The sequence below is a fragment of the Engystomops pustulosus genome, chromosome 2 (genome assembly GCF_040894005.1).
Source record: "Engystomops pustulosus chromosome 2, aEngPut4.maternal, whole genome shotgun sequence".
Taxonomy (NCBI): domain Eukaryota; kingdom Metazoa; phylum Chordata; class Amphibia; order Anura; family Leptodactylidae; genus Engystomops; species Engystomops pustulosus.
The window spans coordinates 13,280,831-13,306,722 of NC_092412.1; the positions used below are offsets into that span (position 1 = coordinate 13,280,831).

The 25,892-nt window shown below is 45.0% G+C and overlaps 2 protein-coding genes across 5 annotated transcripts in view; one reads left to right on the plus strand and one right to left on the minus strand.

The window, feature by feature from the left end:
- Positions 1–25,892, plus strand: part of LOC140119790 (uncharacterized) — an 822,703-nt gene that overhangs the window by 533,747 nt on the left and 263,064 nt on the right. The gene's annotated exons all lie outside the window — the stretch shown is intronic.
- Positions 1,637–20,902, minus strand: LOC140119793 (uncharacterized). The gene is made up of 7 exons (XM_072139181.1): positions 20,842–20,902; positions 18,276–18,425; positions 18,002–18,163; positions 17,794–17,917; positions 17,532–17,680; positions 16,985–17,042; positions 1,637–3,960 (listed from the first exon to the last, which is right to left on the minus strand). Exons 2-7 carry the CDS (start codon positions 18,384–18,386, stop codon positions 2,156–2,158), a joined length of 2,409 nt encoding a protein of 802 aa, XP_071995282.1. The 5' UTR covers positions 18,387–18,425; positions 20,842–20,902; the 3' UTR covers positions 1,637–2,155.

The window sequence follows — 25,892 nt, forward strand, 5'->3', positions numbered from 1 at the left end:
TTCTGGAGTAAATATGGTTTTTATCACAATTTTTTTCACTGTTTTATTGCATTTTTTTGTGGGACAAGAAAGATAAAAATCTAAATTTTTGGTTGTTTTTTTTCTTCATTTTTAAAATGTTTTTACGGTATTCATCGCATGGGTTGAATAATAATTTTATTTTATTGTACACCTCATTTTGCCCGTTACCAAATATGTGAGGTTTTGTTTCTTGATTATAATTTTTTTTTATATATTATACATCTCTTTTATATGCATAGTGGGCTATGGTGTATTTTTATAATTTTTCTTTTTATAAATTTTTCTTTTAACTCCGATTACGGGACATGATCAATCATGACACAGTTTTAATGCAGAGGTATATCGGACAATGGTTGTTGTCTGCTGGAACTCACAACTTCCCAATGCCGATTCAGCTCCGATGATGAGCTAATTATGGGGCTCATGTACAGTGATGAGGGGGCTAAAGAGGACCTTACTCCACCTTACACATTGTTTTGGGACTACCACACATTTGGGTATAAGTAGAATTTTCTGAGGCTGCTAAGACGGCAGGTGCTGTGCGTTAACATTGCGGGGGAGGGATCACCCGCTGCACTTGTAGCTTCTTTGACACCACTCTTTGCTGACTGAAGAGAGTCAGAGACTGAGAACCAAGTACTCAGTGATAGTATTTAATATTCCATGTACTGAGAAGCGGGAAAAAAATCCAAATGCAGTGAAATTGATGGAAAAAAACGCAGTTGTGCCATTTTCTTTTGGGCTCAGTTTTTAAGGCTTTCACTGTGCGTTAATGTGTTTTAATACATTTAAAAAAAAAAAAAATCAAAAACCTTCTGTACAACAATAAAAAAAAAACTTTTATACTTCAGTGCGACATGTCAATTTTTTGCGAAATGACATTTTCATTGCTACCATTTTGAGGACTGTACAGCCTTTTGATCACTTTTAATGACATTTTTTATTAGCTATTTTCCGTTACAGGGTCAAACGCTGGGAATAACTTATTTTTGATAGACCGGACATTTTGGGATGCAGCAATATCTAACATGTTTATGATTTTTACGGTTTTATTTTTTAGGTTTTAGTGTGCCCTCAAGGCAATTACATATATAACCTGTGTTGTTCTTTTATCGGCATTTTCGGATGAACCTCAAACGCCCTGCAACTTTTACAAGTGACCTCAAACTGACCTTTTCTAAACTTGTGAATGAACATGTCCAACTATTCAAATGTTTCATTACTTTTTTACACATCTTGCTGATCTCGAACAAGGAACTCAACAGGAATATTTACAACTAGTGTTTGATCTATTAATTGATCAATACAATTGCTGGTTCGATTTGAATCGGTATTGAAACAGTCCTCCTCATCATGCTGTTCATATTTTGATATCATGAGACAAGATCACCAGTACCACGCCATCGCAAGACTTCCAGCTGTATGTTCTCAAATGTAAGTGACCACTAAGCTGATGACCATTGATGACTGTCTGACATTGTAACAGAGTTATAGAGAGACTGGAAGAGTCACAGAAATAGAAGTAAACATCCTTTGGCTACATCCCACATTGATGACCATTCAATTATGATAATTTCCTTGTGGAACTGGATGATGAATACACAGCACACAAATAAAAAGTTTTCTTATTTATTAAAAATAAAAATACAGATGCATAAAGTGCTCTCTACATGAGGATACCATAGCACATTCCTGCCTGTAACATGGTGTCACAGTGTGGGTAGGCGTCTAGTCAATACATAAGTACCATAAACCTAAATAATCACACACCGACAAGCCCATACTGTAATAACTCCACTAATCCAACCATTGTTTCACAGCATGAACAATACAGGCCTAATTTCTTCAAGGATGATAATGCGCCAGCTCATCGGGGTCGTATCGTTAGCTTCACTATCACAAAAATACATGGGTGCTGCTGACCATGACCGGTGTTGTGTAACATGTAAACGTCACCCAACGTCATTTATTGTGTGATCATAAATACATTTACATGGGCGAATGATACGGAACAAGTCTTCATAGAAAGATGTGACTCAGCTTTAAGATATTAAGAATTCTATAGACATTAACAGAAGTCAACCTCAAGAAGGAAGTCCAACAACAGCACGAGAAGCTGGACACACGTCTGATACTATTCACTTGGTTTTGCATCTGTGTGAGTTCCCTTATGTTTAACAAGACTTGATTTTTGAGTAAAACATTTGCCACATTCATTACATGAAAATGGCTTCTCCCCTGTGTGAGTTCTCTGATGTTTAACAAGACTTGATTTTTGAGTAAAACATTTGCCACATTCATTACATGAAAATGGCTTCTCCCCTGTGTGAGATCCCTGATGTTTAACAAGACTTGATTTTTGAGTAAAACATTTCCCACATTCAGCACATGAAAAAGGCTTTTTCCCTACATGAGTTCTCTGATGTTGCACAAGATATGATTTCTGGGTAAAACATTTTCCACATTCATTACATGAAAATGGCTTCTCTCTCTTGTGAGTTCCTTGATGTTTAATAAGAGATTGTTTCTGGGTAAAACATTTCCCACATTCAAGGCATAAAAATGGCTTCTCCCCTGTGTGACATCTCTGATGGTCAAAAAGATTTGATTTCTGGGTAAAACATTTTCCACATTCTGCACATGAAAACGGCTTCACTCCTGTGTGAATTTTCTTATGGTTTACAAGGTTTGATTTCACAGAAAAACATTTCCCACATTCAGTACATAAAAACGGCTTCACCCCTGTGTGACTTCTCTGATGTATCAAAAGAATTGATTTGTCAAAAAAATGCTTACCACATTCAGAACATGAAAATTTCTTCTCCCCTGTGTGAATTCTCTGGTGCTGAACAAGATATGATTTGTGGGTAAAGCATTTTCCACATTTTAAACATGAAAATGGCTTCTCCCCTGTGTGAGTTTCCTGATGTTTAACAAGATATGCTTTTTGACTAAAACATTTCCCACATTCTGTACATGGAAAGGGCTTCTCCCCTGTGTGAGTTCCCTGATGTTGAACAAGGTACGATTTCTGGGTAAAACATTTCCCACATTCTTGACATGAAAATGGTTTCTTTTCTGTGTGAGTTCTCTGATGTTTAAAAAGCCGTGCTTTGTTGCCAAAACATTTTCCACATTCATTACATGAAAATGGCTTCTCTCCTGTGTGAGTTCCCTGATGGTTAACAAGAGTTTGTTTTTGGGTGAAACATTTCCCACATATAAGGCATGAAAATGGCTTCTCCCCTGTGTGAATTCTCTGATGTTTAATAAGGACGGCTTTCTCACTAAAAGATTTACTACATTCTGGGCACGAAAACGGCTTTTCTCCAGTGTGAATTCTTTGGTGTATAACAAGATGTGATTTCTGAGTAAAACATTTCCCACATTCAGAACATGAAAATGGTTTATCACCTGTACATGTTCTCTGATGTTTAACAAGATTTGATTTCTGAGTAAAACATTTCCCACATTCATTACATGAAAATGGCTTCTCCCCCGTGTGAGTTCTCTTATGGTTAATAAGATATGATTTCTGAGAAAAACATTTTTCACATTCTGAACAAGAAAATGGCTTCTCCCCTGTGTGGATTCTCTGATGAGTAACAAGATTTGATTTCCTGTTAAAACTTTTCCCACATTTTGGACATGGAAATTGCTTCACTTTTTTGTGAATTTTCATATTGTCATCAAGATTTGATTTGTGGGTAAAGGGTTTCTCACATTTTGAATTAAGAAAAATCTTTTCCTCTCTGTGACTTTGAAGATGAATGAAAAGATTTGATTCCTGACTAAAACACTTGTCACATTCAGGACATGAAAACTGCCTCTTATCTCCATGATTTCCCTCCTCTGTGGAAAGATGTGACTGATTATCTTCTACTTCCCCACAAGGAGATGAGGGGGGACGTCCATGGGGACCTCTTGTACTTTCATCTCCTGGAAAATATAACCAAGAAATCAGTATTGGAGGTTTCAAGCAGTGACATGCAGTCACCTATGGATAAAATAAACTAACATATTAATTGATTAATGGAATATAATCCATTGACATATAATTTAATTACCGTATATACTTGAGTATAAGCCGACTCAAGTATAAGCCGAGGCCCCTAATTTTACCACCAAAAACTGGGAAAACCTATTGACTCGAGTATAAGCCGAGGGTGGGAAATGCATTTATCACAGAATACCCCCCCAGTATATAGCCAGCAAGTCCCCAGTAGTATACAGCCAGCCCAGCCTGCCCCCAGTAGTATACAGCCAGCCCAGCCTGCCCCCAGTAGTATACAGCCAGCCCAGCCTGCCCCCTGTAGTATACAGCCAGCCCAGCCTGTCCCCAGTAGTATACAGCCAGCCCAGCCTGCCCCCAGTAGTATACAGCCAGCCCAGCCTGCCCCCAGTAGTATACAGCCAGCCCAGCCTGCCCCCAGTAGTATACAGCCAGCCCAGCCTGCCCCCAGTAGTATACAGCCAGCCCAGCCTGCCCCCAGTAGTATACAGCCAGCCCAGCCTGCCCCCAGTAGTATACAGCCAGCCCAGCCTGCCCCCAGTAGTATACAGAACAGCCCAGCCTGCCCCCTGTAGTATACAGCCAGCCCAGCCTGTCCCCAGTAGTGTACAGCCAGCCCAGCCTGCCCCCTGTAGTATACAGCCAGCCCAGCCTGTCCCCAGTAGTGTACAGCCAGCCCAGTCTGCCCCCTGTAGTATACAGCCAGCCCAGCCTGCCCCCTGTAGTATACAGAACAGCCCAGCCTGCCCCCTGTAGTGTACAGCCAGCCCAGCCTGTCCCCAGTAGTGTACAGCCAGCCCCCTGTAGTATACAGCCAGCCCAGCCTGCCCCCAGTAGTATACAGCCAGCCCAGCCTGCCCCCAGTAGTATACAGCCAGCCCAGCCTGCCCCCTGTAGTATACAGAACAGCCCAGCCTGCCCCCTGTAGTATACAGCCCAGCCCAGCCTGCCCCCAGTAGTATACAGCCCAGCCCAGCCTGCCCCCAGTAGTATACAGCCCAGCCCAGCCTGCCCCCAGTAGTATACAGCCCAGCCCAGCCTGCCCCCAGTAGTATACAGCCAGCCCAGCCTGTCCCCAGTAGTGTACAGCCAGCCCAGCCTGCCCCCTGTAGTATACAGCCAGCCCAGCCTGTCCCCAGTAGTGTACAGCCAGCCCAGCCTGCCCCCTGTAGTATACAGAACAGCCCAGCCTGCCCCCTGTAGTATACAGCCAGCCCAGCCTGTCCCCAGTAGTGTACAGCCAGCCCAGCCTGCCCCCTGTAGTGTACAGCCAGCCCAGCCTGCCCCCAGTAGTGTACAGCCAGCCCAGCCTGCCCCCAGTAGTATACAGCCAGCCCAGCCTGCCCCCAGTAGTATACAGCCAGCCCAGCCTGCCCCCTGTAGTATACAGCCAGCCCAGCCTGCCCCCAGTAGTATACAGTAGTATTTGGTTTCTATCTCATACCAGTACAGCAGGTGAGGGAGGCCCCGGGCAGCCATATATACAGGACACTGCGCTATAACATCACTACACTGGATGATAAATCTAATGAATTTTCCCGCTATAAGCAGAACGGTCCCATTTACCTCAAATCTAGGCCCAGAAAGCTGCAATGTCATCCTGCGCACAGCGATCAGTGGGGCCGTATGGATAAGTCATCTACATCCCTCAGTCCTTCCGGTCTTTGACTTTCTTCTGATACATAATGTGGTCCCTGTAATGTGGTTGGGAGTCTAACATTATCTGAGAGAGAACTGTAGGTCATATGTCAGCGCTGTGGGCAATGATCCAGTCCTCCGGCAGCTTTCCGCACCTTTGCAGTGAGCTTAGGGATGGATGACATGTGGCGTCGGATCCACTCAGGAGCTAGAGATCTCATTCCTCTCCTGCGTCTATAACGTTGTGTCCCACACTGACACGTGTCTGGCTGATCACCGGGTCCTGCTGCTTGGTGGTGAAATGCCTTTACTCTCACATTTGGTTTCTTACTGCCCCCCACTACGGGTTCTGCTGCGATGGAGTAGATCCATCTGCTCTGGTTGGAGACTTAACCCATTCGGGCTTACTATCCTCCTGCCCCCTCACTGTATATGTCAATGGTCTCCTTTTGTATGTCCTATGGACTTTGTGCTCGGGGTCATTAGGTTGCATGTAAAGCCTTTGTTATGGGAACTATTTCTTGATTTAAAATTTGAGGAGGACTCTGTCGAGCAAGGAGATGCTGTCCAACTGGTGCTGTGTGACAGCGGTGAGCCCCTTTTCTGCTGCAGTTAGTTGAAACTAGTTATTTATATATTTTTTTTAAAGTAATAAATAAGAATTTCATTACATAAGCTGTATTTTACTATTTTACATTGGCAATTTTCTGAACATTTCCTCAAGTGTCCTTAGCTTTGTTTTTTTTTAGGGGAGATGTATTAAGCTGGCTGGCTATATACTGGGATATAAAAGATCACTTGCTCAAGCTACCATGTCAGGGGGAAATAAAAAAATGAAAAGGAAACGACACCAGGGACTTTATTTTCATTAATGCAGGTTGAGGAGCCCATTACACCTGCAGTGCAAATCTGCCTTTTCTAAGCATTTGGATTACAAAATAATTGTGTGTTATAACTTACCTTGCAACCAGACTGAATCCTATGTGTAGTCCCTATGTGACTTGTCTGTGCTGCAGACTCCTTAGCTCTTAGCCCCTACTTTTGTGCTCCTGTTCAGCTCCTCCCTCCCCACTGATGTCAGCTCACCAGGCTGTGAGCTCTGAAGAAGCAGGAAGGAAGAGCTGTAGAGTAGCACAAAAGTGGGGACTGAGACCTGAGGAGTCTGCTGCAGAGATAAGTCACATTTTTTTTTAAATACATCCAAACCAAAGCCCAACCCTGGGGACTACACAGAGGATCCTGTCAGGGTACAAGGTAAGTTATAACACACAATTAGATTGTAATGCAAATGCTTAGAAAAGGCAGAAAGGCAGATGTGCGCTGCAGGTGTGATAGGCTTCTGCAACCTGTCTATAGTGAAAATGAGGTCCCAGGTGACAGGTTCCCTTTAAAAGAATAAAGTTTAAATAAAATGAAATAAAAGAAAGTGAAAGTCATCTAAACACCACAATTCCCTGTACACAACTAATAAAGTACAAAAAAAAACCCCAAAAAAACTAAATCACAAAAAAAACGCACATCTTTGCTATCGTCACATCAATAATAAATCAATCACAATTGGACATGCTCAGTGAACTTAGTGAAATAAACCCTGAAAATCCCAAAATGTACATTTTTCATCAAATCCCTTTACAAAATAAGTTCTAAAAAGTTATCAAAAAATGTTACAAGGACCAAAATGGTACGACTGAAAAGAACAACAAATAGGCCCCCAACCAAAAAATAATAAAGTTATTGTTGGAGATACTAAAACAAATACAATTTTCTCCACATTAGGTTTTCTTCAGTAATATTGGACAAATATAAATAAAATGACATAAATGAGGTTTTGCCATAATCGTAGTGATCCATAGAATAAAGATATTCTATTATTACGTATTATGGTACAGTGAACGCCCTGATAAATTCTGTAAGGGGTGTATTTTCCTAAATGGTGTCTCTTGTTGGGTATCTCCTCTGATTTGGTACCACTACATCTCTCTAAATGCATCCTGACATATGTGAAGGATTTCTGTCAAATTTGGCGTCTAAAATGCCAACCCCCCCTCTTTCCTCCCTCAATTGTGCGCCCATTCAACATATTTTATGCACATGTGGGGCAATTCTACATTTAGGAGAAATAGTTTTACACATTTAGGGGGTTGTTTCATCTTTTATCTCTTGTGGCTTACAAAAATGATGGGTAAAAGTTCCTTAATTTGTAACCCTTTTACTTTTTGGATCATACACCTGTAATAGTAAAAACACATAATACACCTTGCTAAATTCTCCAAGGGGTTTATTTTCCAAAATGGTATCATTTGTTTTGGTACCACTAGGGTTCTCTAAATGCATCCGGACACATGAAATGTTTTTCAGCCATATTTGCCCTCCAAAAACTAAACAACGCTCTTTCCCTTCCAAGTGCCCCCTGTGCCCGTACAGCAGGGTACAGTGACACAGTGGGTATTGCCATACTCAGGAGGATTTGCACTAAACGTAAAATACATTTTCCTTTTTAAGGTGCAAATTTTAGTGTTCAATGAATATATTGTTATGTAAAATTCTGTAATTTCACTTCCGTACTTCCGTATATTTTTCCCCAAATGACAGGTCTACTTTATTCTGTGTGTCGGTACGATCACAGGGATAACAAATAAGTATAGGTTTTATAATGTTTTCACACATTTACAAAACATTTTTTTAAAATTTTACCATATTCTGGCGCGGGTGGTGTCATTTTGTGAGACTTTTAATGACGTTTTCAATGCTTCCATTTTTAGCACTGTACGACCTTTTGATCACTTTTTATAGATTTTTTTTCCAAAATGGAAAAAAAAGTGGCATTTTCAACGTTGGGCGCTATTTTCCAAAACGGGGTTAAGCGCAGTGAAAAAACTTTATTATATTTTGATAGATCGGGCATTTTCGGACGCGGTGATACCTAATGTGTTAATGATTTTTACTGTTTTTTATATCAGTTCTAGGGAAAGTTGGGTGATTTGGATCTTTAGGTTTTTTTATAATTTTTTTATTTATTTTAACTTTCACTATTTTTCAGACTCCCTAGGGTACTGCAATATGCAGCAAAGACTTACCGGCTAGGGAGAGAACTCAGTGAATAAATTATTTAGACAAGGCACTCCACAGGGTAGTGAATTGAGAGCGGGTGACCTGTGCAGGCAGAGCATACTCCCCCCTCACCTCAGCCCAGACAGCCCTCCCACTGAGCTCTGGGGACACCAGACGCCTCTGCCTCCATTCCTCTGCAGCCTTTGATTCCTCAAATACAATTAGACCCTTATATGGAAGCTCCTTGACTAATAATAGAGCTGGTTACTGACCTGCCATTGGCTGCGAGCTTTATTAATGAACTAGCTGTAGCTCCTGGCGATGCCCAAGATAGTACAGTCATGGCCATAAGTTTTGAGAATGATACAAATGTTAATTTTTACAAAGTCTCCGGCATCAGGTTTTATAATGGTAATTTGCATATGCTCCAGAATGTTATAAAGAGTGATCAGCTTTACAGCAATTAATTGCAAAGTCAATATTTTCCTAGAAAATTAACTTTTTCCCCCAAAACACATTTCAACTTCATTGCAGGCGCCCTAAAAGGAGCAGCTAACATCGTTTCAGTGACACAGGTGCGGGTTCTGATGAGGACAGGGCTGGAGATCAATCTGTCATGATTAAGTAACAATCACACCACTGGACACTTTGGCATCATTGTTTCTCTTCTGTTAACCATGGTTATCTCTAAAGAAACACGTGCAGTCATCATTGCACTGCACAAAACTGTCCTAACAGGTAAGAGTATCGCAGCTAAAAAGATTGCGCCTCAGTCACCAATCTATCGCATCATCAAGGAATTCAAGGAGAGAGGTTCCATTGTTACCAAAATGGCTCCAGGGGCCCAAGAAGGACCAGCAAGCACCAGGACCGTCTCTTACAAGTGTTTCAGCTTGGTGATCACGCTACCCGCAGTGCAGAGCTTGCTCAGGAATGGCAGCAGGCAAGTGTGAGGCATCTGCACGCACTGTGAGACTGCGGAGACTCCTGGAGCAAGGCCTGGTGTCATCAGGGACAGACTGATATTCTGCAGGAGGTACAGGGAGTGGACGGCTGAGGACTGGGGGAAAAGTTATTTTCTCTGATGAATCCCCTTTCGGATTGTTTGCAACATCTGGAAAACAGCTTGTTGGGAGAAGACAAGGTGAGTGATACCACCAGTCTTGTCTCATGCCAACTGTAAAGCCTCCTGCAACCATTCATGTGTGGGGTTGCTTCTCAGCCAAGGGAATCGGCTCTCTCACATTTTTGCCTAAAAACACATCCATGAATAAAGAATGGTACCAGCATGTCCTCCAAGAGCAACTTCTCCCAACCGTCCCAAGAGCAGTTTGGTGATGAGCAATGCCGTCTCCAGCATGATGGAGCACCTGCCATAAAGCAAAGGGGAGAACTAAATGGCTCAGGGAACAAAACATAGAGATTTTGGGTCCATGGCCTGGAAACTCCCCAGATCTTAATCCCATTGAGAACTTGTGGTCAATCATCAAGAGACGGGTGGACAAACAAAAACCAACAAATTGTGACACAATGCAGCAGTGATTGTGCAGGAATGGACGGCTATCAGTCAGGATTTGGTGCAGAAGGTGAGTGAGAGCTGCCAGGGAGAATTGCAGAGGTCCTGAAGAAGAAGGGACAACACTGCACATACTGACTCGCTGCAGTAACTCATTCTCACTGACAATAAAAGCTTTTATACTCATAATATGATTGCACTTGTATTTCTGTATGTGATAAAAAATGTGATTAAAAAAAAAGACAAACCAGAGGGCAACAGATCATGTAAAAATATAATATTTGTGTCATTCTCAAAACTTATGGCCATGACTGTACATAACTGCTCTTCGCGACAAAGGATGGCTTAACAAAAACAATTTTATTTGTATCTATTTCTCTCTCTGACCGTCTCATTCTCTGTCCATCTCTGACTACCTGTCTCTGTCTGTCACTTTGTCTATGGGGGGGATTTATCAGAAGTGTCTGAGAGCAGAACTGTTCTAGTTTCTCATGGCAAACAGAGCTCAAGTTTCATTTTCCCATAGCCGTTTATTAAATCACAGCTGATCTCTGATTGGTTTGCATGGGCAACTGGAAGAGTTTTACCTCAGACACTTCTGATAAATCTGCCCCTCTGTGACTATCCATCTTACCTCACACATAAGCGTCTTATATTCATTGCCTATAACAACCAATCACAGCTCAGAGCTCATATAATTGACCTGTGGCAGAATAGCAACCAATCACGGCTCAGCTTCCAGCTGCCACAGCAGCAGCAGCAGACAATGGCTCCTGTACATCGTGGGTAATAAGTGGATTTTGGAAAGCGAGGGGTGAAAATTTTGGCTCAGAACCGAGTCTCTGACGTTCCCCGAGTCACAGAGAGCAGTTGTGCAAAATTTCGTGACTGTAAACGCGACCGTGCAGATTCCTTTAGTGGACATTGTGAGAGATTTGGCCCAGTAGAGACCGTGGTAGCGGTGATTCATGATGCAGTCCAAGACACCAAAGTTTAGTCCAAAACAGGTCTCGCCTGTGTTTATTCCAGGAGCAGGTACAAAATAAAACAGCCTTCACATACAGGCATAAAACATGAACAAAATCCTACCAGTCTGGGTGCTAACTAAACAGAGTTATTCTAACTCACCACTAGAACATAAAAGATGTCGCTGCTCCCAGCACGGTAAGGGCTGTGTGTGCTCTCCAGCCTCCTTTCAGAGACAACTCTCTCAGCTCTGCTCAGCAGCTTTATGCAGCCTGATTAGGCAGCTACCACCACCTGTATCCAAGGTGCTGGAAAACACAACCTCAGCACTAAGGCCTTGCATAGTAGGAAAACCCAGGGGAAACATACCGCCCATCCACAGTTAACCCCTTCAGTGTCTCACATACCCTCCCCATCTGTTTGACCCTGTGAAGGCCATCAGACAGTGGGTACGAGACAGGGCGTCGGCATTGCCATGTAGTTTCCCTGCTCTGTGTTCTACCATGAACTTGAAATTCTGTAACATTAGGAACCACCTTGTGACCCTGGCGTTCCTCTCCTTAGCCTGACTCATCCAGGTGAGGGGAGAGTGATCAGTTACCAGCGTAAACTGTCGCCCGATCAAGTAATATCTCAAGGATCCCAGGGCCCATTTGATCGCCAAGCACTCCCTCTCAACTATACTATAGTTCTTCTCAGTGGGTGTGAGCTTGCGGCTCAGGAATGTCACGGGATGTTCCTCACCCTCCACTACTTGGGACAGGACATCCCCTAAGCCCACGTCAGAAGCGTCAGTCTACACAATAAAGGTCTTGGTGAAGTTAGGGGTGATCAGTACCGGTCCCTCACACAAAACCATCTTAAGTCGCTGAAACGCCCCCTCAGCCTCTTCACTCCACTTTACCATCACCGCCCTGCTACCCTTAGTCAGGTCAGTCAGAGGTGCCGCTATGGTAGCAAAATCGGGAATAAATCGTCGATAATAGCCCACTATGCCAAAGAAAGCCCTCACTTGCTTCTTGCTCACAGGTCGTGGCCACAGCTGTATCGCCTCCACTTTGTTTACTTGGGGTTTGATGACACCTCGCCCGATACATGTTGTCATCCTGGTAGGCCGAGGCATGTCTACCGTGAGGTTTTAGCACGAGATCCATTAACCTCTGGAATGTGGCGGGAGCCCCATGTAGCCCAAAGGGGAGTACAACATACTGAAATAGCTCATCAGGAGTAACAAAAGCTGTCTTCTCTTTAGCCCTGTCTGTGAGGGCTACCTGCCAATACCCTTTCATCAGGTCAAGGGTGAAGAAGAACCTAGCCTGTCCCAGCCGTTCTATCAACTTGTCAACTCTGGGCATAGGGTAGGAATCAAATTTAGATGCCTCATTCAACTTTCTAAAGTCATTGCAGAACCGTAGGGAACCATCAGGCTTGGGAATCAATACAATAGGACTCGACCAGTCACTTTTAGACTCCTCAATAACCCCTAGGTCTAACATCTGCCTGACTTCTTCGGATATGGCTTGCCGGCGTGCTTCAGGGACCCGGATGTGGGGTTCAGTTATGATTTCATGCTTGATGACTAAAGTATGACCCGGTAACTTAGAGAACACATCAACGCTTCGGAGCACAAACTCCGGAGCACTTGCTTCCTGAATCCGGGCCCTGGAGAGGGACTTCGAGATCCGTACTTCAGGCACCTTGGCATCGGGTACACCTACCTCAGCTGTCACCTTCTTGGGGACAGACGCTTTTTCTACTCCCACGGCTAACAGGGACTCTCTTTAGCTCCATTGCTTTAGGAGGTTCACATGGTATATCTGTTTGGGTTTCCTCCTCCCCGGCTGATATACCTTGTAGTTAACCTCCCCCACTTTCGCCAAGAACTTACTCTCAACGGTGGGCACAAGAACTAACACTCTGTTGCCTGGGTTAAAGGTCCCGAGTCTGGCTGATCTATTGTAGACCCTACACTGGGCCTCTTGTGCCCTTGTCATGTGCTCCTTTACAAGGGGCATTACTGCCACTATACAGTCCTGCATAAGGGAGACGTGTTCGATCACACTACGGTGGGGGGTCCTTTCCTGTTCCCAGGTCTCCTTCGCTACGTCCAGGAGTCCACGCGGGGAACGGCCATATAATAGCTTAAAGGGTGAGAAGCCCGTGGAGGACTGGGGAACTTCACGTATGGCAAACATCAGATAAGGCAACAAACAATCGAAGTCCTTCCCATCTTTGCTGACCACCCTCTTTAGCATCCCCTTCAAGGTCTTGTTGAACCTCTGGACCAGGCCATCTGTCTGAGGGTGATATACAGAGTTGCGGAGCTGTTTAACCTGCAGTAATGTACACATCTCCTTCATTACTCTAGACATGAATGGGGTCCCCTGGTCAGTCAAGATTTCCTTGGGGAGGCCTGTGCAGGAGAAAACCTGGAACAGCTCCGTAGCAATGTTTTTGGAGGAGGTGATTCTTAACGGAATCGCCTCTGGATACCGTGTAGCGTAGCCAAGGATAACAAGTATGTACTGGTGCCCCCTTGTGGATTTTACTATGGGACCAACCAAATCCATTTCAATCCGTTCAAACGACACCTCTATGATTGGTAATGGGACCAGAGGACTTCTGAAGAGGGACACCGGTGCAGTAAGTTGACACTCAGGGCCGGAGCTACAATACTGGTTTACCTCCTCCCACACCCCGGGCCAGAAAAATCTCTGCAGGATCCTCTCTCGGGTCTTCTCAGCACCTAAGTGACCTCCCAGCACATGTTTATGTGCCAAATCTAGCACCAGACTACGGAGAGATTGGGGTACTACAAGTTGCTTAACCTTCTCACCCGTATCCAGTCAACCCTGTACAACAGTTTCCCAACAATAACCATTCGGGGGTATATTTCATCAGCCCCTGCTATATGGAGCACCCAATTTATTATTTTAACATTCTCCCGTGCTTTTAACAAGGTAGGGTCCTGCAGCTGTGCAGCCCCAAAATTTTCACGGGAAATCTCAAGGTCAGGCATATCGGCCACCTCCTCTTGACCCTCGACCTCACCAGCTAGGACCTCTAGGAGAGAGAATTCATCACCTGGGGTCACCCCTACTGCTGGTGTGGGTACTTTGGCCTCAAAGGGTTCAGTGGGCCAAGGCCGGACATATATGATGTCCATTATCTGCAATAGCACCTGAGGTGGGTCTTCGTCTCCAGAGGTCCCAGAACACCGGTAAGTCTCTGCCAATAATAGCCTCATGAAACAGGGTCCCCACCACCCCCACTTCATGGGTGATAGTACCACAGGGTGTATGTAGGTTGATGAAAGCAGTGGGATATTCGCGAGTGTCCTCATGTATACATAACACTCCCACTTTACGCCCACTGTATAGACCAGGATCAACCAAAGTTCCCCGCACCAGGGTGACCAGACTTCCTGAGTCTAGCAAGGCTTCCACCGTGTGACCATCGATTGTGACCATACACACTTGGGGTTCTGCATCCATGACCGACTCAGTTGCGGAAACTGGCTGGGCACACAGTGACATTCGCCTGGTCTGGTTGCAGTCCATTGGCTCCACTGACAGGGGACAGTTGACAGCACTGAATACGGCTGTGACCTCTGTCACGAGCCTTGTTGGGTTTCTGTGTATCCGAGCCCCCCAATGAACCCCGTCCCAACCTGACCTGTCTCGACCATTTGTGCTGGGGTGTAGTCCTCTGGTTGTAGCCACTTCCGGACAAGATGAATCAGATCATGCATTTGGGGGCTAGTTTTTCTGAGTATGCCCACTGGTGGACCCGGCTGGAACGAACTTGTATGGTGACCCCAAGACGAGCCAGAATCTCCGCCTTTAGCTGGGGGTACTCACGGGCCTCTGTTTCAATGAGGTCGTAGTAGGCCTTCTGCGATTCGCTTGTCAGGAACGGTGCCAGGACATCTGCCCACTGCTCAGCTGGTAACTCCTCTCGCTCAGCTACTCGCTCGAACACAGTGAGATACGCCTCCACGACGTCGGTCGCTGTCATTTTTTGTAAGGCCTTCTGCACTGCAGCCCATGCGGAATGCTGAACAACCGGGTACCCTTGCAAACCAGTATGGGATCTCTCAGTAGTCGTCGTTTGCGGTGCTGCCATAATGCCAGAAAACGTTTCCATCATCAGCTAGAACATGGCTTGGGACTCTTCCTGCTGCTGGTGGGACCTCTCCTCCTGTTGTTGGAATTAGCTCTGGACTACTCTTGCAGGTATTTAATAAAGTCCTCCATCTTGGCTTTATCCTGCAATTTGCCTGCTGCTTTCACCCAGGCCATGCAATGTTGCATGATGTAGCGAGCCTTTTCAGGTGTGTGCCTTTTGAACTGCCCGCAATCTGAAGCACCTTATGTGAGAGATTTGGCCCAGTAGAGACCGTGGTAGCCGTGATTCGTGATGCAGTGACACGAAAGTTTAGTCCAAAACAGGTCTCGTCTGCGTTTATTCCAGCAGCAGATACAAAATAAAACAGCCTTCACATTCAGGCATCAAACATAAACAAAATTCTACCCGTCTAGGTGCTAACTAAACAGAGTTTCTCTAACTCACCACTAAAACACAGAAGACGTTGCTGCTCCCAGCACAGTCAGGGCTGTGTGTGCTCTCCAGCCTCCTTTCAGAGACAACACTCTCAGCTCTGCTCAGCAGCTTCATGCAGCCTAATTAGGCTGCTACCACCACCTGTGTCCAAGGTGCTGGACAACACAACCTCAGCACTAAGGCCTTGCATAGTAGGAAAACCCAGGGGAAACATATCGCCCATCCACAGTTAACCCCTTCAGTGTCTCACAACATACATATATATATGAAGTATTGTTATATGTTTTATGAAAATACTTATGCTTATTTTTATATACTTGCTAAATGCTGAAACTAAGAGGAAGCTCAACTGTGGATGAAGATTGATAACACACTCCTGTGCATCAAAAGAATGTAAGACTCCGTGGGCTGATTTACGATGCTACCAATTCCAGGGAAAAAGACGTCTTTTGTTTCTGGGATGCCCATGTGATAATTTACTAACCAATGAACTATGGACATTACCTTTTTATCTTTAACTAACCAAGCCCAGGTCCTGCCACACTGAAAGTTATGTATAATCCTTTGGGACATAAATAAAGCATCTCACATCTGCCTAGTTTTGCATCGGAACAGTGCTCTACAGAGATTAAGATCTTATACCATACTTTGTCTTGGTGCGATTTCTTTGAGCTCACTCTGTGAATTTAATTAATAATTAGAGAACCTGAGGTTGTGTGAACAGGGGCAGAACTTCAGAACTACATCTATTATATAAAGCTGAGTGTATCCGACAGCAGCAGTACTGATCTGCCGGCAGAAACTCTCACAAGGAGGCACCCCAGATGGACACCAAGAAAAATTGCAACTTGTTTTGCAAAAACGACATACATGAAAACCAAAAAAAGTTATGAATTTTGGAATTAAATGTGCAAAAAAAATTGGAAAAAGTGGGCTTGTCCAGAAGGCCTACAAAGTCTTGAATTACTTAATTAGCAAACATTTTGGAAAAGCATAATTTTTTATAAACTTTACAAAGATACTTTGTATTTATCCATTGCAGAAAATATAAATAAAAAAAATTAAGGCCTATAGTGTTAAAAAAAAAAAAATAGGAAAAGTTCAAGGGGTGTGAATACTTTTGCTACCAACCGTTTGTCATCTCCTCCCTTGGATGTGACCTCTCCCTGCAATGTATAAGGGAAGAATAACCCACAAGATACATGAAAGGCTCTTACCCTCCTCTGTCACTGATGAGGGGATTTCCTCTCCGCTCCTCCTTCCACCACAACTTTCCTGGAAAGATCCAACATGAGGGACATGAGAAAACAAGGAAATGTATCCAGAGATTATCTTATATCCAAGTGATGGACAGAAACCTCCAGAACCAGGAACTAAGGGGAATAATCTCCTGCAGGAGGAGACGGGATCCACATTCATCCCAATATTTTACTCATCAACATCAATGTTCCGGTTATATTACTGCATAACCCGATGTGACCCGATCCTGAGGTGCAGACTGCGCTCATGGACACCAGGACTTCACAGCAACCAACATCATCATCATCCCACAGATTATCTAGTTCTCCTGCTCTGGACTGTAAATTCCATGTCACAGGATTTTATCATAACCTTTTATGAAATTAGAAATAATTTGTAGCCAGAACCGAAAACAGTTTCCATCAACATCATCCCATAGACCCTTCACCCACGGCTGCTGGAGAAGGTTAGTAGCTTCATTACATCCATCTATAGAGGACTTACAGGAACCTCAGCTCCATCTACCTGATGATCCAGTGGGACGTTCTCCTCTGGTTCCTCTTTAATATTTTGGGAATCTTCAGGACTGGGACATCTCTCTGGTTCCTGTGTAATATCCCGGGAATCTCCAGGACTGGGACATCTCTCTGGTGGATTTCTCTGACTGGATCCATCTATAGGAAATATACACAGTGACTGATACATTGTCTATATGTGATGATGAGATGATGGAGGAGGTGACCTCACACCTGCTCTGTCCTCTATAATCAGGAAGGTCTCCTCTTACCTGGTGATGTGAGGGGCTGGTGGTCCTCCATCATGATGTCCTTGTACTGGTCCTTGTGTCCTTCTATATACTCCCACTCCTCCATGGAGAAATAGACAGTGACGTCCTGACACCTTATAGGAACCTGACACCCACAATGACACAGTCATCACCCAGACACCTCCCTTGTGTTATTGTACAATGTCCCAGCATTCCCGGCAGCGCTCACCTCTCCGCTCAGCAGCTCAGTGATCCTGGAGGTAAGTTCTAGGATCTTCTGCTCATGTATCAGTGAATGAGGTGGAGGCTGGGTGATGGGGCTCTGGGTCCATCCTCCTGACACACGGGGGGTCACACACTCACCAGACGACTTCTTCACTATTGTGTAATCCTGTGTATGGGGAGACACTGATCACTACATAGATCCTAAGAATCCTTCACCTCTCCAGTCATTTCCCGCTGTTATTCCTAGAGATAAGAGCCGTGTCCTGGGAGACTCTCACCTCTCCGGTTATCAAGGAGATCATCTCCAGGGTGAGCTCCAGGATCCTGGCCGCCATCTGCTCTCTGTCCTTCTCCCGGATCCCTGGTGGATCATTGATGGAAAGGATCATCTTTAGGAGAAACCTCTGGGAGTCCTGGATCTATAGAACCTGAGGAAACATGAGAAGAACTAAGAGCAAACTCTATATGAAGCAATTGTGTCCATGACATGTGTGATGTGACAGATGGGGATTCTCCAGGACGGCTCTGAAGATACAGTGCTGTGCAAATTAATTGGGACAAAGCAAAAAAAAAAAAAAAAATACATGTTTTTGAATATTTAAAAGGACATCTACCACCACCACATTAAGGGTGGTAGACTGTCACCAAATGCAAGCTCGTTGCCTCAGAGGTTAATTGGGAGCCCCCCTGGCACTATCCGGCATGTCTGCTACCCAAAAATATCCACTTTATAACTTTATTGAAATGAGCCGGAGGCGCTCACAGCTCTGTTAGCCAAGTGCCTCCTGGCTCTGTCGTAAGATATAATTTATTCAGTTGTGCCGGAAAGTGCCAGGACTCCCCCAATAACCCCTGAGGTAATGAGTATTTGGTGACAGTCCAGCACCCCTATATGTGGTGGTAGATGTCCTGTAATAATAAAATATTATAATGCACTGTTACATACTAAATTTTAGTAAGAAATATATCCTCCTTTACGAGATTTTCAATGCATTTTAGCCTTGATTCTAACAAGTTTTTGCATAAATTCTTCAATTCTTCATCATGGCACCGCACTCGTATCATGCGCTCTTTGGTTGTACAGTCCATTTTGCCAAGACATCTCTTCACAATGCTGCACACATTTTCCATAGGATTTAAGTCTGGTGAATTGCCAGGCAGCACTTATACTTCATTTTCTTCCAGGAATTTCTTCACACACTTCTTTGAAGATGCCAGAAGTTGTTTCTTTACTTCTTTTTTTGCCCTCTGACCTTTTTTGGGGATTACACGGTTTGGACAGGTATAAGGGGTCTGAACTGGAATATTGGCGCACGCGATCGTTTTTTGGCACAGCTGTGTTGGCTTCCAAGCAACACAATTTAGGGGACGATCTGACTGATTCGGACTATTTGCAAGATTTAACTTTCAAATTGTGTTGCAAGACAATGCACTTACATGCACCAGGAAGAAGAAGGTGAACTCCGGGGACCTGAGCGGGGAAGCGACACATGCAGGATGTCGGGAGCACGATCTTAGTGAATCGCGGCACAGGGCATTATACACGGACAATGCACTTTCTGTGAACTCCTTCGGGAATGTAGGTAAATAAGCCCCAATGATTCTGTGTCATTGTGTGTGTGTGTGAATTATTCTTGAAATGTTAGATTTTCCAATACTAATGGTGGAAGCCATTTCTCTTGCAGTCAGACTTGTATGATCATTAAGAGTAATAACCCTAGACTGTGGTCACATCCATTTTTACACTGACAGAGAGAGTACCATGACCCCCTCCTCACACAGACGGGCTCTCACCTGGGGGGCAGCGAGCTGTTATTTTCTGACTAAAACCAGTCAAACCACATTTTGTTACTCAAGGCCTGACACTCGCACCTGTTCAATGCAGATAGAACTGGTTTAACTGACTGGTAACTGTTACCACCAATTGTCCTAGAGAATGCTTTGTCCCAATTAATTTGCAGAGCCCTGTACAAAGGAGGGGAGGTCACTGGACTGAGGGAGGAGGGAGGTCACTGGACTGAGGGAGGAGTGATGGCGCTGGACTGTGCCGCTCCTCACTATCTCAACAGCAGATACTGGACCCCACATGGAGGGAGACTTTGTGGTCTCAGATATTTCCCCATGTGTACAATGTGTGAGCTCCTGGAACATGCTGGGAGTTGTAGTCCATCCATATAGTGTGTTCTCCTGGAGCATGCTGGGAGTTGTAGTCCCTCCATATAGTGTGTATGCTCCTGGAGCATGCTGGGAGTTGTAGTCCCTCCATATAGTGTGTGTGCTCCTGGAGCATGCTGGGAGTTGTAGTCCCTCCTTATGTGTGTGTGCTCCTGGGGCATGCTGGGAGTTGTAGTCCCTCCATATAGTGTGTTCTCCTGGAGCATGCTGGGAGGTGTAGTCCCTCCATATAGTGTGTGAGCTTCTGGAGCATGCTGGGAGTTGTAGTCCCTCCATATAGTGTGTGCGCACTCCTGGAGCATGCTGGGAGTTGTAGTCCCTCTATATAGTGTGTGTGCTCCTGTTGCATGCTGGGAGTTGTAGTCCCTCCATGTAGCGTGTGTGCTCCTGTTGCATGCTGGGAGTTGTAGTCCCTCCATATAGTGTGTGTGCTCCTGGAGCATGCTGGGAGTTGTAGTCCTTCCATATAGTGTGTGAGCTCCTGGAGCATGCTGTGAGTTGTAGTCCCTCCATATAGTGTGTGAGCTCCTGGAGCATGCTGGGAGTTGTAGTCCCTCCATATAGTGTGTGTGCTCCTGGAGTATGCTGGGAGTTGTAGTCCCTCCATACAGTGTGTGTGTGTGCTCCTGGAGCATGCTGGGAGTTGTAGTCCCTCCTCTGGTCACTTACCTCTTCTCTCCCCTGTGCAGGACACTCTCTACCTCTCACACGTCCCCCTGCTCACTGTCCACTAGTCATGTGACCCCCGAAGTGTGATGTCACTAAGGGGCGGGGCTCACTATCCACTAGTCATGTGACCCTGGGAGTGTGATGTCACTAAGGGGCGGGGCTCACTATCCAATAGTCATGTGACCCTGGGAGTGTGGTGTCACAAAAGGGGTGGGGCCACCCGGGAAGAAGCAGTGGTAAGGTGTACATGAAGGGGTGGTGGAAGGACCTGTGATGATGTCAAACATCATGTGATCAGTGTAGGCGGGGCGCTGGTTATGAGGGTGAGGAGTCTGTAATGATCACAATAATGGTACGGCTCACCCCCGCTCCCCTCTATAGAGAAACATGGGGCACGTCACCGTATTTTAAGGAACAATAGGACATGTCCTTTCTTTCTCCTGGCTACAGAATGATATGGTGGTGCCGCATGTGTAGTACCACTCCCTACTGCGCCGTGCACCCATTGCCATCTATGGGGGATGTATATACATGTGAATGCTGCCTAAACCTGGGCTGTCACACAGTGCGTTCTTGGACCGTTTTTTACCTCTTAGGGTACATTCACACAGCAGTATGCCCGCCGTGTGCTGGAGAGGAGGAGGAGGCAGCCCCTCCTCCCTCCATAGAGAATAGCGTCGCACGGCCGCACACACGCCAAAAGATAGAGCATGCTCTATCGTTTTGCGGTGTGCGGGCCGGATCGGTGCCACACATGTGTGGCACCGCATCTGCGCCGCGCCGCTATTGCCGTCTATGGGGACGTACATGCGGCCGTGTGAATGTGCCCTTAAGGACACATCTCATTTTCACCTTTAGGACACTGCCTGATTTTTCCAAGCTGCCTGTGTACTGATATACAGTAATAGCTTTATAGCTGAGTTTGTTTTCAGACTGGTTTTTCAGGACATGTTGTACGTCACATTAACCCCTTGGTGTTCTTGAGATTTGTGTTCAGCACTGCTACAGCGCCAGCGCACCCGGTGCATTGCGTGTAGCCGTGTCATGTGACATGATATCATAATAGGACTCAGCTAACAGAGGCAGGAGAACCTCTTATTCATGTCACCCGACCAATCGGTCCTGCCCACCGATTGCTGCAAGTCAAGTCTGACTGGCCAATTTGCAGGGTTTTGGGGCTGAAAACAAGGTTTCATCTCCTACCGCCCCCATTTTGTGTGGTATCGCTGAAGAGAGGATCTGAGCGTTACTGTTACACCAAAATCACCATTACACTGTCTGATCCCTATCTGCTCCCTCCTGCGTCCTGATCACACTTGTGCTCCGTTTTTCCCATCTCCTGTCTTCTCGGTGCGCTGTGTTAGCGTTGTTCTGCACTGGACGCAGTTTTCAGTGCGCTGTGTGAATAGCGCTGTACAGTATCTTTAGCGGTAGTAGGGTTGTCTTAGGGCAAAGGAAGTGCATTTGTGGTGTCTTTTACCACAGTACGCGCAGGATTTTTTTCCCCCTCCAGAGCGCCCGTATGTGTAATGTTTGTGGTGCACATTATCTTATTTTTCTGTGTACAATGTCTCAGAAGACATACACCGTGTTGGAGGCGTATAACATGCCGGTCTCTGACACAGATTCAGCTAGTGGGGACGATGTCTCCTTCTACCTCTCCTCTTCCTCATCTTCCAGTGACCTGAAAGAAGTAGGGTTTATGCTGGAGAAGTGCCTGGGACTTCTGCTATTTAAGGGCCTGGGACTTCTAGGCGAGAAGTGTCTTGGGCTTCCACTGACTCCACATGGGTAGCCCCAGATAATTATACCCCTCAGGTCCCAGACTTTTTGGGTCAACCAGGAATTTAATTTGACCCGGCAGGGCTCAGAGCTGTGGACTTTTGAAAGTTTTTTTTGATGAGGAGCTGTTGAATTTAATTGTAGTCCAGACCAATCTCTACGCTGCACAGCATATGCCCCAAACCCCCTTCATTTTATGCACAACCCTACAGGTGGAGCCCTGTCACTGCAGCAGGGATGAAGAAGTATTGGGGCATAATACTTCTTATGGTGATCGTAAAGAATCCCGCAATCAGGGACTACTGGAGCACAGACATTCTGTACCACACCCGATGTCCCGCCTGGCGATGAGCAGGAGGCACTTTGAAGCCATCCATAAGTTTTTGCACTACACCGACAACACACAGCGCCCACCCAGAGATGACCCCAGTTATGATCGTTTAGTTAAGGTCATTTTAGTGCTAAGTTTGCCCAGGTATATACCCCTGTGAAACATGTGGCCATAGACGAGCCTCTGGTAGATTTTAAAGGGAGACTCAATTCCGCCAGTACCTGCCCAATGAGAGTTCAAGGTATGGTGTGAAGATGTATGGAAGCTGTGCAAAGGTACATCAGGGTATACCTACAAATTCAGGGTATATGGAGGGAAGGACTCCACTATAGTGCCCCCAGAATGCCCCCTTCCTGGGTATTACTGTGAAGATAGTGTGGGATTTGGTGCTCCCACTGCTGGGCCAGGGCTACCACCTCTACCTGGACAATTTCGACACCAGCACTACCCTGTTCAAGTGTCTCATGGGAGGGGTTGACTTGTCGGACCAGGTGCTTCAGCCATACAACACCATGCGGAAGTCAAGGGTGTGGTACAGGGCCGGCTCCAGGATATAGTGGGCCCCTGGGCAATAGAGCCTCAGTGGGCCCCTTAATGGGCCGCCCTCCAGTAGCCTCCAGCACCCTGGGGCACTGGCACTTGCCCGGGTAAGCCGGGTGCTGGCGCCGGGCCTGGTATGGTACAAGAAGCTGGCCTTGCACATCATGTGGCGCTATATAATGTTATATTGCTACATATTACTATATGATGTTATATTGCTATATATGACTATATGATGTTATATTGATGTTCAAGCCAGAGGGGAACTTTCCTGGAATTTCAAGGAGTGGTTATTAAGTATTTTCTTTTTGGAAACCAGGAGGGGGGAGTGCTAGCACATCTGGAAGCGAGGCCACATCACGCATTGTACCAGTGCAGCACTTTCCAGGATAAGTTCCCCAAACTACTAAGAAAGGAAAGACACAGAAGAGATGCAGGGTGTGCTCCAAAAAAGCCATTCAGAAGGACACCATTTATCATTGTGAGACATGTCCAGAAAAAAACAGGAAAAAAACAGATTGCTTCCGAATTTATCACACATCTCTGGACCTTTGGGCGGCACGGTGGCTGAGTGAGTAGCACTTCTGCCTTGCAGCACTGGGGTCCTGGGTTCGAATCCCACCCAGGTCAACATCTGCAAAGAGTTTGTATGTTCTCTCCGTGTTTGCGTGGGTTTCCTCCGGGTACTCCGGTTTCCTCCCACACTTCAAAACATACTGTTAGGTTGTTTAGATTGTGAGCCCCATGGGGACAGGGACCAATTTGACATGCTTGTGCAGCGCTGCTTAATCTGTGTGCGCTATATAAATAAAGAATTATTATTATTACCTTTAGATGCTGATTTTACCCTGATGTACAATGCACAGCTTATACATCATGCCGCACCATCCCTTCTAAATCCTGCCATGTGCCCAGCCTGTAGATTATTGCCCCATATGGGGTAGTACCCGGCAGAACATGCATCATGATTTTAGGGGTCTTTGTCCCCCATGGCAGGAGCTGGGCACAAGATGACTTAATGGATATTTTTTACTATGTACTATCCATTATGCATTTTATTTGGGGTTCACCTGTGGGGTTAAAATGCTAACTATACCCCTGGATTAATTCATGCAGGTGTGTAGTTTCCAAATTCTACTGTACTGGTCCCTATTGGCAATACTACAAATGCTTCACGCTGCCAAAAAGAAAAAACATTTGTAAAATGTCTGTGCTCCAAATGCCAGTTATTCCCTTTTGAGCCCTGCTGTGTCTTCATCCTGCAGACTATTGCCACATATGGAGTATTGCCATACCCGGAATAAGCAGCAGAAATATTTTTGGGGTGTTTATCCGCAGTGGCATGAAGTGGGGTGATTTCATTTGTCAATACAATGGCATATTTGAGAAAAAAAATGCAATTTGTACTCTGCACCATTCTCTTTGTATTACAGTTGAGCCAACATCTTAGGGGTTAAAATGCTCATACAACCCTACATTCTTCGAGGGGTGCCCTTTTCAAAATGAGGTCTCTTCTTGGGGGTTGCTATTGTACTGGTACCTCAGGGGCACCACAACATCAATCTAGTAAAAACGGAGCTCCAAAAGCTAAATTTTGCTCCTTTCCTTCTGAGCCCTGCCGTGTGCTTATCCTGTAGATTATTGGCACACATGGGGTATTGCCCTAACCGGGGTAACCCGCAGAATGATTTTTGACATGTTTGTCCCTAGTGGCATGAGTTAAGCAAAATACATTTGTCATTACAATGGCATATCTAGTAAATTGCAATGCAATTTTTACCCTGCACCATTTACTTTGTATTATAATGTGACCAGCATTTTGGGGGTTAAATTCTTTGAGGGGTGAAGTTTTCAATATGGTGTCACTTCTAGGGGGTTTCTATTGTACTGATTTGAATAGTTTGAAATGTTAGGTACATAAAATGGTGTAACTTGTGGGGGTATATAGGACATAAGCCTTTATAGAGCACTTCCAAACTAAATTGGTCACCAAAAATTTTGAGTTTTTCAAATCTCTTAAAAATGTAAGAACTTACTACTAAAATTATAAACCTAACATCCGTAAAAAAAGGAAACGTAAAACAAATTATGGAAAGACAAAGAAGACAAATAGAAAAAGGTTTCTCCAAAAAAAATGGTATTACTTTTTGTCTAAAAAGTAGAACATTTTTTGCAAATTTTTCCTAAATTATAAAATTTTTACCCCCCCCAAAAAGTAACTAATCTGAGAAATGATACTTTACTGCAATGTCTCATGAGAAAACAGTCTCAAAATCACAAGGATATGTTAAAGTGTTGAAAAGTTATTACCACAGGAAGAGGCACTGGTCAAACTTTTAAAAAAAGGACTGAGCCTTAAAGGAAACCTACCACCACGGCTCTATCTATCAAGGAAGAT

Bases quoted from the DNA above. Each gene is read 5' to 3' on its own strand.
- LOC140119793 (XM_072139181.1), bottom strand. From the start codon at position 18,386: ATGATCCTTTCCATCAATGATCCACCAGGGATCCGGGAGAAGGACAGA. The intron at 17,043-17,531 runs GTAGATGGAGCT...GGATCTTTCCAG, and splicing joins ACGTCCCACTGGATCATCAG to GAAAGTTGTGGTGGAAGGAG. The intron at 3,961-16,984 runs GTAAGAGCCTTT...TATATTTTCCAG, and splicing joins CTCATCAGTGACAGAGGAGG to GAGATGAAAGTACAAGAGGT.